The sequence below is a fragment of the Monopterus albus genome, unplaced genomic scaffold, assembly GCF_001952655.1.
Source record: "Monopterus albus unplaced genomic scaffold, M_albus_1.0 scaffold115.1, whole genome shotgun sequence".
NCBI lineage: Eukaryota > Metazoa > Chordata > Actinopteri > Synbranchiformes > Synbranchidae > Monopterus > Monopterus albus.
This window is the reverse complement of record NW_018127995.1, coordinates 778,427-795,218: the sequence shown is the minus strand read 5'-3', so window position 1 is coordinate 795,218 and position 16,792 is coordinate 778,427. Positions and strand designations below refer to the sequence as shown.

General features: G+C 42.1%; 1 protein-coding gene across 2 annotated transcripts in view; it reads left to right on the top strand.

The window, feature by feature from the left end:
• The first annotated feature begins 518 nt into the window (after window positions 1–518).
• Window positions 519–16,792, top strand: part of akap6 (A kinase (PRKA) anchor protein 6) — an 82,609-nt gene continuing 66,335 nt past the window's right edge. For both annotated transcript variants that reach the window (XM_020611528.1, XM_020611527.1), the window contains exons 1-2: window positions 519–650; window positions 9,795–9,915. In XM_020611528.1, coding sequence (XP_020467184.1) covers window positions 529–650; window positions 9,795–9,915 — 243 coding nt within the window. In that variant the 5' untranslated portion in view covers window positions 519–528. The remainder of the gene's footprint in view (window positions 651–9,794; window positions 9,916–16,792) is intronic.

Genomic DNA, 16,792 nt, shown 5'->3' with positions numbered 1-16,792 from the left:
GTTAACCTATAAACTATAACTACTTTTGTGTTCTCCTCCATATTTTGTGTGGACAGATGCACTCATGAGTTCTCAGTGGCTGAGCCAACCAAAACAGCAATGAGCTTCTTTAAATTGGATAAATATCTAATTTTACCATCACAACTTTAAAGGCTGCCCTGACCCCGTGCACTGTTCATGACATCCAGCTGTTTTTAGAGCCTTAAAACAGAGCGTGTAGTTAAAACAGTAGAGTTTATCCTGTTTATTTGTGTGTGTGTGCTAAAGGAAAGGTCCTGGGGTCACTAGGAACTATCATACCACTGTGCTTGTTAGAACCTGTTACAATTTAGAAAAGTAAAAACCTGTAAATTGACAAATTTCTTTGGTGCCAGTGAAATATGTTTGTTCTCTTCTGGTGGGACTGACATGCTCTAAACCTCTTAGGCTGTATAAATGAAGTGAAATGACATAGATGTGTTTGCCCAGTGAGAATGACGTACGACTGAAGCCTGTCCGTCCTGCTTTTGTCTCCTCCAGGCCGAGCTGATGTCCAGTCAGTGTGAAGCCCAGCGAGCCGCCCTGGAGCAGATGGCCATCAAACTGAGCAGCCTGCACTACCCCCCCTCCACCAGTAGGAGGCTCTCCAGTCAGCTGGCCAGGAGCAACAGGTGAGCAGCAGAATAAGAAAGTCATGAGGTCACTAGCTTCTGTAACATTATTGTTTTGTCTCGTTTTGTTTTTATGAATTTTTGGCTTATTACTCAGAAAAATGTGTTTGTATTACAGTGTTAGTGTGTTAATTTGTCCGTTTCAACAATTAAAGCCCCCAGTACATGTTTAATGTGTGGCAAGGTGTGTAATGAAAGTCTTTGTACTTGTTTCTCTTTTATCCGTTAGTTAACAGCTCTTTACCGTCAATCAGTGAATCAGTCAAAACTTTATTGCCAAGTATGTTAAAATACCAGGACTCTGACTCCAGCTCAATGGCCCCTGATGTGCACCAAATAAAACAGGAAAAAACAAGAAGACAAACAGCCATCCATTTCAGAACATGTACATACATGTTATTAATTATTAGCTATTTTATGTGCAGTGATTACACCTGTCAGTCATCACAGCAGGTGATTGTTCATTCAGTCACGTCTCTGGTCACCATCGATTGTCCAGTGTTCCCTCTGTTAGCTCTGTGTTTGGTCTCCACCACCTCCTGAGCTTAATCTCTGGCTCTTTAGCTGCCAAAGCTCCACCTTGTTTGCCAGCTGGTCTCTGAGTCTGAGCAGGTCGTGCATCATGGCGTTTGAAAACGGGTGCTTCCTGCTGCGGCAGATTAACGATGCTATGAGAGAAGTGACAGTGAACCAGAGCAGTAAACCTGTGCAGACACTTAACAATGAGCTGGAACCTAACAGCATCAGCTGCTTAGACGTCATCGTTTTGCTAGGGGTGGGAATGTTTGCTAGAGTCATGATTCAGTTCAGAAATATTAGATTCAAAAGCTTTTTGATTCAGTAAAAAGAACGAAGGCTTTATATTTTGGCTGTTACTCTAGTTTACTGTGTGTCCTACAGCTGATTTCTGTCCTGCTGGGTAGCAGCTTGTAAAGTACTTGAAACTGTAAGTATAATAGTTAAAAGTGGCTCCACCTTTACCAGCTGCAGCATCAAAGGCAATGAACATGGTAACGCATCAATAAGTATAATCCAATAATACAAATGTGCCAGTCTGCATCAGTACTTTTACTCGTAGTACTTTTTCTCCGCTACACTAACGTCAGTCTGTTGGTGATGCCCTACGAAGTGTCCACACAGTTCGCTGCGCTCGTCTTTCAGAGCTCAATAACAAGTTAATACATGCAGATGAATTCCTTGTCTTAAGATGAACTGAGGTTACAACGTCGTCCGCTGTCCGTACGCTACACTGGCTTCGCGGTTGAGTTCCACTTCTTACATTCCATCCACATTGTGACAGAAATGGATTTTTAGCATTTTTAATTGATTTACAGTTGTTAATCGCGATTCTAATGTGAATCGGTTTATTTCCACCCTACTTTTTGCCATTTTCGCTTTAGCCTCTGCTGTCTCAACCTGCCTCAGTCTGTCAAGATGGTGACATTTAATCTGTGATGGTGCTGAGCTTTTGAGAAATGGTGTCCATTAAAGGCCACTGACAACAGAAGTAGTAAATAAACAATGACTCCACATCATTTCAGAGGTAATACACCATCCCTGTCGTGACAAATGGAGCAAACAGTTTGACATGTTGTTGAGCAAGATGATGCTGTAGGGCTGTTTTTTGAGTAATTTGTGTTATTATAAACTGGGTTTTCACATTTCCCTTTGGCTCTCAGTTTAAATCTTTGCTACATGGAGGAACGGTGGCTTTAGTCAAATGTACGCAAGAAGGAATCTATAGAATGTAATGTCAAATAAAACGAGACCAAGCTACTAGAAGACAAAACAAGACAGCAAGACGGCAACACATGACAATGGTAAACAGCAGAAAGACACACACAAGAGGTTAATGTAATCACACCGAGTGTGTGAGTGTTAACAGCAGTAATCTGGTGTGGCCAGGCTCAGCTCGGCGAGCGGCGGCTTTGGTCACGCTGCCTGTCAGCGTTTCATCCCCGGCTTTGAGGACCCTTCCTCTGTGGTTATCACTCACAGGGAGGGCGCACACACATGCACACACAGACACCGAGTTGTGTGTATGCAAATGAAAAATGGAGCTGTAACTGGTCACTGTGAGCGTGTGTTACGTTCTGCAGACTGTGTTGCGTTGTGCGTTGTCGTCAGTCACTTACATGAAGGATGTGTCCTCAGTTCAAGTGTTTACAGTGCAGTTTTAGCAGCAGTGGGCTTCTTCTTTGGGATTTAAATAAAACAAAAACAACTTGTTTATGTACAGAGAGAGAGAACACGCAAATCTAAATGAGCACTCGTTTCTGTTTGTGTTGCTCCGTCCTCTGTGGCTGCAGTGTGTTTCAGTTATTTATGCTGGATGTGTTGGACACTAATTGGCTATTCATACATTAGTGTGTGTTTGTGTGTCCGGTGCAGTGGTGTGTGTGATGAGTTTCGTATTAATTGGCTGTTGCATGTTTTTCTTCAGCTGCTGTGAGATTTCTGGTTTTGGTTCAGTTGTGAAGAAAATGAAGGTCAGACTGAATTATTTACTGATCTCACACAAAATGTTTCAGTTTCAGATGAACAAATGAAATTTAGATGCAACATTTTTTAAAAATATTTTGGTTTTTTAAGTAGATAAAACGTCCAATAAATGACCACCTGCTTGTTGAACTATTATAAATTATATATTCATCGTTTATTTAAATAAGAAGCAAATAAGTTGGGATTTAGAATTTTTTATTTTAAAGAAGAAAATCTCCACATGGATGGAAAGTTCTTGATATTATTTTGATATCATTTTCACTTTTTAATGTTAAAAATAATCCTGACTGATTAACTTATTCATTAGTTTAGAGGTATAAGAACGTTTTGATCAAAAACATGATGTAAACAAATAAAATCATTTGTTTGAACGACTGGTTCATTCACCTTTCATAAGCATAGAATTCAGATTTTGTTCATTCATTTACTTCTGTAACTGCAAAGAGACCAATGTTATGCATAAATGAATCAGTGAAGGAATGAGGGAGTGAATGAATAAATGTATAAACAAAGCAAATCAGTGGGGTACAAAGAATATAAGTCAACGAAGGAATACATACGGTGAATGAATACATGAATGAATATGAATATAAGTCAGCAAAAGAATGAGTTTATCTTTTAACTGTTGAGCGATTCGGATGAGGGCGTTGATGAGTGAATGGATTAATAAATAAGTGTTAAGTGACTTAATGGCTGAACAGTGTCAGCGGATGTCAGCAGGGGGCTCTGTGCAGACGTCGGATGAATCCGTTAGGATGGGCGGTGAATGAGTGGACGTCAGCAGGGGGCGCCGTGCTGCCGTTCACTGGCAGGTTTTGTCTCTGGAGGATGAATCCATCAGTGTCAGGGAATCAGCTCATAAATCCAACAGTGTCTGACTGAAAGGTGACTGCTGCCAATATGACTCATTCAACCTTTCACTCGATCACTTCATCCCCCTCTCCTGTCCATACTCCTCCACTGCTTCTCTCCTAAACCTGACAATCTGTACCACCCTCCATTTGTTCCTTTTCCTTCACCTCTTCTTTTTCTCTCCCTCTTCCCTCATCTCCTCTTTCCTTTTGCCTTTGTCCTTCCTTTCGTTCTGCTCCTCTTTGTTCCACTTTCACCCTCTCTCCTTCCCTTTCAGTCTTTATCCCACTGCAACTACTTTTTGATTTGTCTCTGTTCTGTAGTCCTCTTCCTCTCTCCTTTTCTTTTTCATTTTGTTCATCCTTATAACCACTTCTTATGTTTTGGTCTCTGCCATTTTTTTCTAACCTTTGTCTCCTGTTCTTCCTTTATATTCTTTTTTCCACCTTGACTCTTCTCTTGTTTCTTCCTCCATTGTCCACCTTGCTTCTCCCTTTCTCTTCATCTTCCTCCCTTTCTTCTTTCTTCTGTATGGAGGATGGAGATGAGTAAGAGGCGGAGGATGCAACTGCTGTCACTGTTGCAGCAGTGATGGAAACAGAAATACAAGAATTAGGAAGCGATGAAAAGAGAGAGACAGAAGCAGAAAGTGGCAAATCCATTTAAGCCTGGCTGGAAAGACAATGTTTACACAGTGTTTACACTTTGTTCCAAGATGTCAGTTCTAATGCCTGCCCATTAAAAAAGTGAGCTTGAAGTAGAAGAAATACTAGTAATAATAAATAATAATAATAAAAAAGTACCTTTCAAAAACAGAGGTACTAGGTGTTTCACAGTCAGAAAATGGACACACACAGGAAAGCACAAAGAGCAACTAGAGCGACCATCTAAAACAGTAACATCTAATTGGAATCTGTCTCATTATTAGCATTGATAATGGAAAGGAAGTAAAAGTCAACCTGGGTGACCTCTGACCTACCGTAGCTTCCTAATAAAATGGAGGCGGCGTATCAGCTGTGCAGTGTAAATAAAACATAAGAGCCGTGGTTTACAGTAACGGAGGGTGAGTTGGTGGTAAAATACATTTTTAAATGTAGTGTGTGAACCTTTTGTCACCTTAGCACAATCATGCTAAGCTAACAATCTTGCCAGCTGATTATTGGCAAACTTTATTGACTGGTCAGCTTTATTTTCCAAAACATTTGAACAAAACAACACAGTGGAGGTGTAGCAAAGACCAGTCTTGGGAAAGGTAAGATCAGGCTTAACAGCCATGAAGAGACTGTTACCACCCACCTCAGTGGTTTTACTTCCTCCCTTTGCTCCATCATTCCATCGCTGGGTGTGGTTGCTGGGGCAACAGGCTGAACTTTGTGCGGTTGTGCCGACTTGCTGCTTGTTATGGAGCAGCAAGGTTAAGAAGACCTGCTTAATTAAAGTGCAGGATGTGTTTCTCTCAGCTGATAATCAAACAGCAGCAGCTGGTGGATCTGCTGCGATAAACTCCATCCCTGCTGTTGGCAGACACATTAGAGAAGTCAGTGTTGTGCATATTCACCAGAATGGAATTTACAGCGGATTCTGTGTACATCAGTTAAACCTTTGAAATGGGCAAAATTAGCATAGTCCTAGATTCTAATATTAGTTTTGTTAGAACATTTAACTAAGTAATTAAACTTTTTGTGGAAAAATCATATCAAGCATTTATTCTAAGAATATTTTCTCTTAACAGGTCTTCATCTTTATTAATATGTTCAGGGATGGACACAGCCCAGAGCAGCCTCATAACCAGTAAACCAGTGGGCTGCTCCTCACTGGGAACATTTGGCAGTCACATGCTTTGCCCAGGAGAGCTTATGCTAAACCTTTCAAACTGAAATGTTTTCCTATTATTTAGACTTGTACACATGATACCTGCTACGTTTCTTTATATTCAGTATTGACTAGAATTATGACGAGTCAGAAATGAATAACAAATTCCTTATAACTCAAATTTCCTCAAGTGGTTAAATGTCAGAATGGCTCACTCTAACACTCCCACGTGCGTTGTCAGTGCCGCATGACAGAAAGTGAACCTGACACTTCAAACACTGTAACCATCCCGGTGTTGAACGCAGCCCTGCGGTGCCGCCACATCGCTCCTTCCTCTCAGATTTGTCTGTTTTCTCGTCTTCCACCCCCTGAGAGATCCTGTGTTACAAAGTGTTTAGTTAGCATTAGTGTAAGTATAATGGAATCATGAGAGGAGGGGAGGTGGGGAGCGGAGGAACGACGGACGACAAGAGAAAACAATCTGTATGAGTGTTGTATCTGCTTCATCTCTCTGAGTCAGTAAAGGGGCGTTCTGCTCACCACATAATGAGGAACACCGCCTCAGGGGAAGGAAGCAGCAGTCGCTTTCTGCGCTTTCATCCCCTCGGTTTTGAGAATCACTTGCAGCAGAGGCTAGGGTGGGGTGTGAGAAGAGGGATGAGGTGGGACGAAGAAGCAGAAATAGGAAGCAGATGGCACTGAGGAAGATCTCATGTAGCTGAAGATGAAGAGATGAGAAGGATGAGGACGACAGAGGCAGGAAAGGAGAAAAATACATTTGGTTGTAGAAACAAGGAGACAGTTTTGTAGAGTGGAGGATTTTTTTAACCAGAGGAAGTTTTAGAGAAGTGAGGACAGTTTTAGAAAGTGGGGACATTTTAGGACAAGTGGAACTTTTTAGAAGCTGTGGACATTTTTAGAAAGAGAATGCATTCTTTCCAGTGTGGACACGTTTTTGAAAGTTGGATTTTTCTATCTGGTTCTTACATCTTCCAAAGCTCTTTGAGGGTCGAGGCTTTTTTAGCGGGTTTGGGTGAAGGACTAGGGAATTATGGGCATTACATTAACAGGTATAGAAGCTAGAGAAGTGGCCACTTCAAAGCGACTCATAGTCCAGTTTGGATTTTGTGGCTTCATGATGAATCAGAATAAAACGAGAGCTGGATGCACTTTTTTGTTGTTGTTGTCATTTTCTCTTTTCTTGCTCCTGTAATTTCATTCATAGTCTACTCCATCTGCTTTGATGGCGAGTTGTTGTGTGTATTAGCTTGTTTTGTGTATTCTGTGTGTGTGTGCGTGTGGCTTTCTGGAAACTGTGTCCATGTGATTATCAGCTGTGTGTGTGTAACTGTGTGTTGTTCCGGTGTGTTCGAGTCATCGTTCCTCTGTGTTACTGTGTGTGTCTGTGGGCCTGACAGAGCTGTCAAACTGTCGGCGGAGGCGACCAGAGAATTCCAAACAATTTCTCCGCTAATGTCGAGAAACATGTTGGCAATCCCCGCCGAGACTGCAAACCACCGAATATATAAATAATAAACACACACACACCTTAACAAAACGGCTGACGCTAATGTGTGTGTCTCAGCGATCGGCCCCTGCACCAGCAGCATAAATATTCAATGTGATCCTGTGTTGAGAAAGAGGAGGTGAAAGGACATTGGAGGAAGGGGTGAGGAGTGGGAGGAGTGAGGGGGAGCAAAAGGAGGGAGGCAGTAAGAGTTGGAGGAAGGGCTGGGAGGAGACAGACGGAGGAGGAAACAACAGACAGGACGAGAAAAGACGGCGAGGACGAGATGAGAGAGTGTGGGAGGGAGAGCAGTGGCATTCACTGTGTTTACATGCTAACCAGTGTACACAGATCATCACAGAGCACGTTAACGTGCACCGTGGTCACCTGGGTACTGGGAAGTTTCTGCACGCTTACTTTGGAAGCACAGGTGGCACAGTTGAACTGGTCAGTGATAGAAAATGCTGCCTCCTAGTTTTTGTTTAGTTGTTTTGTCTTTGCAGTGTCTATGTCTGAGCAGAGGGACAGCTCGGTGAGAAGAAGGTGGGCAGACGGACAAACAAAGCTCCTTTTCAGTCTGAATTTACCACTAAACCGACTTATTTAGACTTCCACAGGCCACTACAGTCTGTCCTAGTTTCAGCTGTTAGTTGGACTTTGACTTATGTAAAATATGAGGTGTCGCTCCAGGTAATGATCCGTCTTCCGCTGCCGTCTGCAGTCTTTTGTATTGCACACACAGAAAAAGGCAGTTAGAAACCTGGTGCTGTGTATACGTGGCACAGAAAGGTACCTTGGAAAATCAGGTTTTTCTAATCTGACTATGAAAAACAAGGTTTCTTCTCTACATGACAAATCAGCTTATTGGAGAAAACAAATTGTAACCGGGTTACTTCTGACATTTAAAAGTAAAGCCCTCAGCACATTTACTCTCACCCCTAATCTCTACCGGATGTGGTGGCGCTGCATTCTGTCTGCAACACGGTGGTCGGAGCTGATCGCTGCCGGTCTGGTCAGTGGTTGTGAGTCCACTCGGTCTTACTACATTGTGTCTCTGATGCTCCCACATGCGGCTCTCCGGTCCGCTTCATTAAAGATATGCATCAAGTCTATTTTTGACGGATGCTGCATCTGGGATGTTTCTGACAAAGTTCGACCCACCGATCAGATGGTGCTGAAGATATCTAAGTGAATCATAGGCTATGAAATGATTAGCCTATGAGGATGAATGTATTGTTAACTACATAGCCACAGCTCTTCGATCCATGTTTCATAACAACGTAGCTGTAACTGTTAAATAAAGTTGAACCATTAACTGTAGGCTTTGTCTGTATTCTACAGACAACAACGTATGAAGTAAGAACAATAAACACAATTTACAGCCAAAACAGAAACCAGTTAACCACAAAGCCCATGTACTATAGAAGCTCACAAATGAAGAACAATGTCCTGCATGAAAAATCAGCACCACAACAAGTTGTTGTGTAGACGCTCCGCAGACGGACTCAGCTGCGCAGAGGATGGATCAAACCGTCGCAGACGGGACGCACCGCAGCTGCGTCTGGTGGAGACTGTGCACCCTGGATATGTTTCCAGTATTTGGCACTTGACAGTTTACTCTGACTCTGTCCACCGCTTCTGCCATTTTGAAGCTTTTTGATTTGCCTCAGTGACCCAGCTGCCTCACACAGCTACGTGACTAGTCCCAACCCTCATTGCCAGATGGTTGCTAATTGATTTTTATCACTTAGTTGTTGTAGCCCTGACGTGCACCGTGATTTTCTGCCACTCACTGGTATGAACTGTTTGCAAGATGACACCAGCACTGTTGATGCATTAGACTTCAGTGCAAAGAGCAAACTAAAGGAAACCATTATTTGGACTGAAGTACAGGTCTAAAAGTAGCCAACATACCAAACCTTTCTGTGGATAGTTGTGACTGATTTAGTGTTTCTGCTGTCTCCCTGACCTGCAGCCATCTGGAAAGGTGGACTTTCCTTGTCTCCTTCTTGTCATTTACTATCAACACCTGACATTTTTAGAAATAACCACACAGAAAGTAAAGTCACTCCTTTTTGACCGGTGCTCTGTGACCCACTGGGTTTGGTTTATCTTAAAAACCAGCACAGGTGGCATCAAAAGAAGTTCTGTCCTCACAAGAGACTCCAGAGAGTCGAGATACAAGATGCTTAGCTTCAGTTCAAATTGTAGTCCGTTTTCTACTTTCCCTCTCTTTTCCTGAGTCTGCTATTATCTGTCAGCGTCTCTCTCTCATTTCACTTTGCATATTTAGCAGCATGCTCTATCAGCATAACAGGATGCATACATTTCCCACTGCCACAGGACACAACGATGTTATATTAATACAAGAAACAACAGCAGTGTATGACATCTAGGAAACACCATGTGAATAACCAAAAAAGGAAAATGTCATTACATTTAATTCACTTCAACTCTCTCTGTGTCTTCAGTCTGCAGGAGTTTGAGGTCGAGTACCAGGAGCTTTGGCATTGGCTCATGGACATGGACGCCATGGTAACAGACAGCCACCAGCTGCTGATGTCAGAGGAGCAGAGACATCAGCTCTTCAAGGTAAGACACCTTCTGCTGCCTGTGCCTGGACTGTCAGCGTTGCCTCCAGTGTGGCTGATGCCCCGCCCCGTTTTAGAAGACTAGGTGAATCCAGAGTTCCACCTTCCAAACTCACAAACTGAGCCCTTGGGTCTGAAGCTTTCACCATCATCCCTCACAGTCTGGGAGGGGGTGAACTGTGAGGGAATAAAACACACTGAAGACTTGTTGCCATGAATACTGTACGGCAGCTGCTGTGATCTTAGCAGTGCTATTTGTCTTGGAATATTTTTCCCAACGTTGTTACATCTTTTATAGTATGAATTATTATGAATATACTTCTGAACAAAGTTTGGTGAAGTCTGCACCGGGAACACGCTCTCTGGAGCCATGCGCACGCTCTGCTCGAGGCTTCTTGCAGTCTTGATGTTGATTTCGATTTACACAGAAAGTCTGCAGATGTAGGAGAAATCTGGATTCAGCCATTTAATATGTGTAAACAGTGGATCTGTTGGTGGTTACACCAGTTTCAAAGGGCCTTGATTGCCCCCACTCTGCACGGTTGAATTTGAAGACAGATTACATCATAGCGTCGCAACAAAGCTGTCCCATGACGAAGGTTCCTTCAAATGCGGCTGAGATATGCGTCCTCATTTCGCCGGGCAATGAAAGCTCTAACTGATTAACCCTTCACAGCTCAGTCTATCCCTAGATTCTTTGCACACCCACAGAAAGCGGAGCAGTTGTTGAGGTTGCTAGGCGAACAACAATGGAGGTCTATGACACAGATGAACAAGCTGATCCAGGGCTGGATGATCTCAGCTTTACTCTGGTGTCCCAGATCTCCCATCAGCCACTTCTGCATCAGCCCTGGAGGAGCTCTCAGGGCTGTCAGAAGATCAAGCTGTCTAAATATGTAGAAACAGCAGTAGCCACAGCAAGTGATGTCCTCCCATCTTTCCTTCTTTCATCAGTTTGTCTGTCTCCCCAGTTCCTCCTCTCATCACCCCCCTCCACATGCGCGCGCACGCACACACAGACACACACCATCTTCATCCTCACCAAGGAGAATGGGATTACAAGGCATAGCCTCCCTCATAACCATATCATAGAGGAGTGTGTGTGTGTGTTTGTGTGTGTGACCATTTGTGTTTTGTGTGTATGACACAGCACTAGTGCCTGAGAGTTTTGTGTGTGTGTTCATGTAATGACTTCACTGCAGCCAAATGAGTCAGACAAAAGAACAGCATGTGTTATGATTAGAAATCTGCGTCATCCGCTTTTGTCCTTCACACACACACAGAAAAATCGAAAACAGTCTGAAACAAGTTGTTGTTCTGCCACAGTTGCTTCACTCTAATCGAGGTCTGCCTAAAAATATAACTCTATGTATGTACAGCCTCCAAAAACATGTACTGTAACTTCCACTGATACTGGTAGTGCAGCAAAAACATTGGGCTTGTGTACTTTATGTACTCGGAGTAGAGATTTAATGTGTAGTCTACAACAAGTGTTTGCAATGCAAGTAGTCAAAACTGTTGGAGCAGTGGAAAGGTGACTTTGGTATTCTCTACCACTAGTGGGGCAAACAGTGTAAGGTTTGTACTCAGAGTGGCACCAGAGAAAAGAAGGGTTTATCCTCTGTGTCGTCAGGCTTGGTTAAATGTATGACTTTACAGCCTCAGCAGTTCTTCTGTCACAACACATTGTTCAGACCATAATTACAAGTAGCTGAGGTGGGGGGACACGAGTACGGTGTCAGGTGTCAACAGACTGGGGACAAAATGGCTGCAGAGCCTTCGTCATTGGCTGTTAAATCTCAGTAAAATCATAATACAACTATTAACTTAATTAGCCGACTACATGACGGGCAGCATGTTGTCACACAATATAAATGCAAAGCCAGCGTTCCATTGATAAAGCCAAGTACTTTCTGTATCCAGTATCAGTAACCTCTCCACCTTTAAACAAGCCGAGGATTGGTGGTAGCCAACACCGTTCATTGTTTACCAACAGGAAATGGTGGCAAGTGTTGGAAATTTCATTGGTATTTGTATATTGGTTATACTTAGCACTGTGTGAATGATACGGATACTTGCAACATATTGAAATAATTAATACGTGTTATCGCTGTAAATACTATCAGCGACTCATTTCTATAAAATTTGTACATATTTTTCAAATATTGCATAATGACAAGGGAAGTACTGTAAAATATCACTGTAGTTACCTTTCCACTGCCTATAAAGTGTAGTGTGCACTCATACTTTGAAATATACAGGTAATTTATGTATGATAAAGTACAAGATGGCAAGTAATAACAAGGTAACTATCTATAGTAAGATAGAAACCATTAATCACCTGTCAGTTAATTCAATAATACAGACTTTTCACTGACTAAACCTTCTTTGTTCTGCTTTAATTTCAGTCATTTCTGGTCATTCATAAACAACGAATACTCATCACTTCCATTTTTCCAAGTAGCTTCTTGACATTAGTTAACTGCCTATAAATTAAAGGTTTACCAAACAATTCATCTCCTTAAAAATACTCAGATCTGCTCTGATTCACTTTCTAAAAAAAACACTACACAACAGGTGAAAACCATCAGCTATGGTAACATTTATCTTGTGTGACCACAAGGCTAGAATGAGGTGAGGGTGTTGTGAGGCTCGGCTCTTAAAGCTAACATGCTACCATTAGCTCCATAAGCTAACATGCTACCATTAGCTCCATAAGCTAACATGCTATCATTAGCTCCATGGTGATTTGTCTTCTGGGGGCCGTGAATGTCTGACAAAACTTCTCAGATCTCAGTTCCTGCAGCACTTGGTCAGGTGTTATACAGCGGACTGACAGACCAACACCCGACAGCCATGGCTCTCACACACTGGAACAGGATCGAACCCAGTCTTTCCTTACCCAGAATGCACTGCTGCAAAGCAACATGCAAACATGTTACTTTGTGTTGTTTTTCACTCTTTCTCTCTGTGTCTCTTCTTCCAAACTTTTTTTTTTTTTGCATGTGTGTGCAGATATAATTTATTTAGCGGCCGATGAGACTCACCTGGCCTGCGAATTATTGATAAGTGTAAAGATGAACCTCTCCATAGGAGTTGCACTTCAATATTCATCTCCATATGAATATTCATGGCAGCGATGATGCATGCATGAATTTTAGATGACTCTGGAATCGTTGGGCACTCTTCTTCTTCTTTTCTCTCTCTCTCTCTCTTTTTGATGTGTCAACTCTCCTGTTAAAATATTGATGTGGAGCTCAACAGCGTCTCCTCACACGGTCCAAGGTCGCTCTCCTTTACTGTCTCTCTCCCCTCCGCCGCTGAGACTTAGACAGGGCTACAGAGCTGTATAATGTAAGCTGCTCATATGTGACTCTTTTTATCTTGCCTATCTCTCTGTTTGTATTTGTTGGGTTTATTTCTTTATCTTTAACCGTGACGCCACACACACTATAAAAATACTTCAGCGACGGTACAAGTCCTGCATTCAGTCTTAGGCATAAAAGTGCCTAAAAGCTTCATTTATTTAATTTAATTTAACCAGGGAATATTCCCCCTGATGTTTGCAGGGGTGTCCTGGCTAAGAAAACAAGCAACGATATGCCGGGGTGGCACTGGCCATTGTTGACCTGAATACCACATTTTTCTGGTGGTATAACTGATATTGATGAAACAATTTCAAATTAAATTTGGTAAAAGTTTATATCATGCACGTAGCATAGCGATGTCACTGAAGTAAATAAGGAGCTCAGCCAACGTTTGCCGCAAACAAAGCACTGTGTCTCATTTTTACACAGAATTAACAATTGGATTTTTAATAATGTATGATTTGTTTAATTTATTTTTTACCTTTTCAACTCGCCCCCTTCTGAGTCTGTGCCCCTGCCTGGCCACTCCACCCAAAATTCTCTAGATCTGCCCCTGACTGCTGAAAGTAGTCATTGATTTGACTAATAAGGTGATAATTGATTAATCACTCCAATTGTGTATAAAGCAAAAATGCTGCTATTATCTATGCTGGGAGATTTCACCACGTCTGCCTAAACTCTAAACCCCCTGTTTCTCCAGGGGGGTTTTGTGCCCATGTGACCGTTAAAGAACCTCACTGTGCTTCCATGAAATTCTGCGAGGACTCGACCCTGTAACCGTAGCAACGCCAGGGCCCAACAAAAGTTGTTCTTTTTGGAGGTGTGTGTGTGTTTGTGTGTTTGTGTGTTTGTGTGTGGTGTGCAGGCAGTTATAGTGAGAAGGGAGACTGTGTGTGTGTGTATTTGTTTGTGAGTCCTCCGGAAAAGCAAAGCCTAGCCGACACTTGTTTCTGCAGGCCGGCTTGGCAGGCTCAGGCTCTACTGTTTATTGTGATGTTAGAAGGAGGCACTTACCACCCTTGGAAAGGAGGGAGGAAGGAGGGGAAGAGTGTTTGTGTGTGCTGTGACACAGATATGTGCGTGTCTGTGCGTGGTGTTACAAGTACCTACACACAGTCTTTCTAATCTCTGATTAACAACTAGAAACTATTAATTTTAAACAGGGACAAGAGTCACATGTCCTGAGACCTTCATCTGCTGCCAGTTTAAAAACAAAGGACACAGAACTGCTTAGTTCATATATCTACTGAATGGTAACTGCCAACATTTTCACTAGTTTCCATACCATATTTTACTATATAAGCCATTTTCACACGCCGACACAGGACAGTGTCCACAGAATCAGGCCCAGGCATCTTCCAGAGTTGCCCTGTCACACATGTAGCACACAACAAGAGGTCATCAATGTCAGACGTGTTCTCACCTACTGAAATTGTTTATGCTTGGGGGGAGCGTGCCTGGGTAGTGCTCGCAAGAGACAGGACATGACGTGGTCACGTAGCAGGATACGCTGCTGTATTCTCACATGGGCTCACTCAGACATTATGCAGACTTTGTACTAGGGAGGTGGCAGAGCAAAGTCCACTTAAAGTCCATGTTGACTGACTCAGACATTTGTGTTCTCATATACAGCTCCCCCAGGTAAAGTCCAGAGAATTTCAGGGCTCCGTTGCATGTCTGAAAAGGGCTCTAGTAAGGTTGTTATGGTCCTTCTTCAGCATAACAAGGCTGTGCAACTGAAACAGTTCAGGGTCAGATTGTGGCTGGTTATGTCTGCACTATGGCCTCAGCTAACAGGGTACAGTAACACAACATCAGAGCTGAAAGAACTGAAGGGCAGAGAAATAGCAGCTTCTTGTCAGATGAAAACATATGATCTGTACGTTGACAGCACATGGGGTCCCTGACCTTTCCCTTGGATAAGACAAAAATCCCAAAACTTTGCTGTTTAACGACTGTCAAAGGTTTTTACTGGCGGGTACCAACCACTCTACACCCTGTGTGTGTGTGAAATGTGCCCTAACTCACCCACATCCTCACCTGCACCAGGTACAAGACTGTGTCTTAGCCATTAGTTTGGCTGTTTTGGCAAGGTTCATCGAGATATAACCAGAAAATACAGGAAATACCATGTATAGTCACCATGACATTGCTAAAATGACAAATCTAACGATGGCCTCAGATTTTGCATAGTGCGGTACCTGTTACACTTTGCATTTTGATTGATTTGATTGATTGATTGATTGATTGATTTTATTCTTTCAAACATGCAGAACAGAACAAATGAACAAAAGGCAACAACACACATAATTACCAATCCAACCAATGCTAATCCAAAATCAGTTTGCTTACACATATTACATGTTTGAATGGAGTAGGAAGAAGTCAGACTTATCCAGTCCTACCCCATGACATCATATTATACAAAAATTAATGCATCATTGGCTGCAAGCAGTATCTCTACATAAATAAACAGAGTATTTCCTTAATGCCTTCTCGAATAATCTTATTCTTGCATATATCTTGTATAACACATACATTTATATTTATGTTTAAACTCCTCAATTCTAGTACTATTTTTCATGTCCACAGTTAAATTATTCCATAATTTGACCCCACTTATAGAAATACAAAATCTTTTTTTGGTTGTACGTATAGCATGAACCCTTAAATTTAAGTGACCCCTTAAGTTATATCCCCCTTCCCTTTCACCAAATAACTTCAGGATTCCACCAGGTAATAAGTCGTTCCTGGCTTTATACATAAACACAGCAGTCTTATATTCCACCAGATCAAAGAATTTTAACAATTTGGACTGTATGAAAACTGCATTTGTGTGATCCCTATACCCCATCTTGTGCACAACTCTTATCGCTCTCTTCTGTAATATGTACAATGGTTGAAGTGAACTCCTGTATGTATTTCCCCAGTTTTCAACGCCATACTCCAAATATGGCAAAATCAATGAACAATACAAAATCCGCAATGCTTTAACGTCCAGCATATATCTAACCCTTGCCAATATCGATATATTTTTAGCTATTTTATGCTGAACATAACTGATATGAGATTTCCAGGATAATCTGTCGTCAACCATGACACCCAAAAATTTGATTTCATACACTCGTTCGATATTAGCACCCCCAATTCTCAATTGAAGTTCATTATGTGGTCTACGGTTCCCAAATACCATATATTTAGTTTTCCCCAAATTCAAAGATAGTAAATTACTATCACACCATTTCTTTATCTTCACAAATTCCTCTGAAACCCTTACCGAGAGTTGCCGTAAGTTTTCATCAGATGCCCAAATGGTAGTATCATCAGCAAACAAAACCATTTTAACAGTTTCAGAAACCTTACATATATCATTGATGTATAATATAAACAGTTTAGGTCCCAAAACAGAGCCCTGAGGCACTCCACATACAATATCCAGCTCACTCGATTGGTATTCACCCAACCTCACAAATTGACGCCTCTGTGTCAAATAACTTCTGATCCATTTCC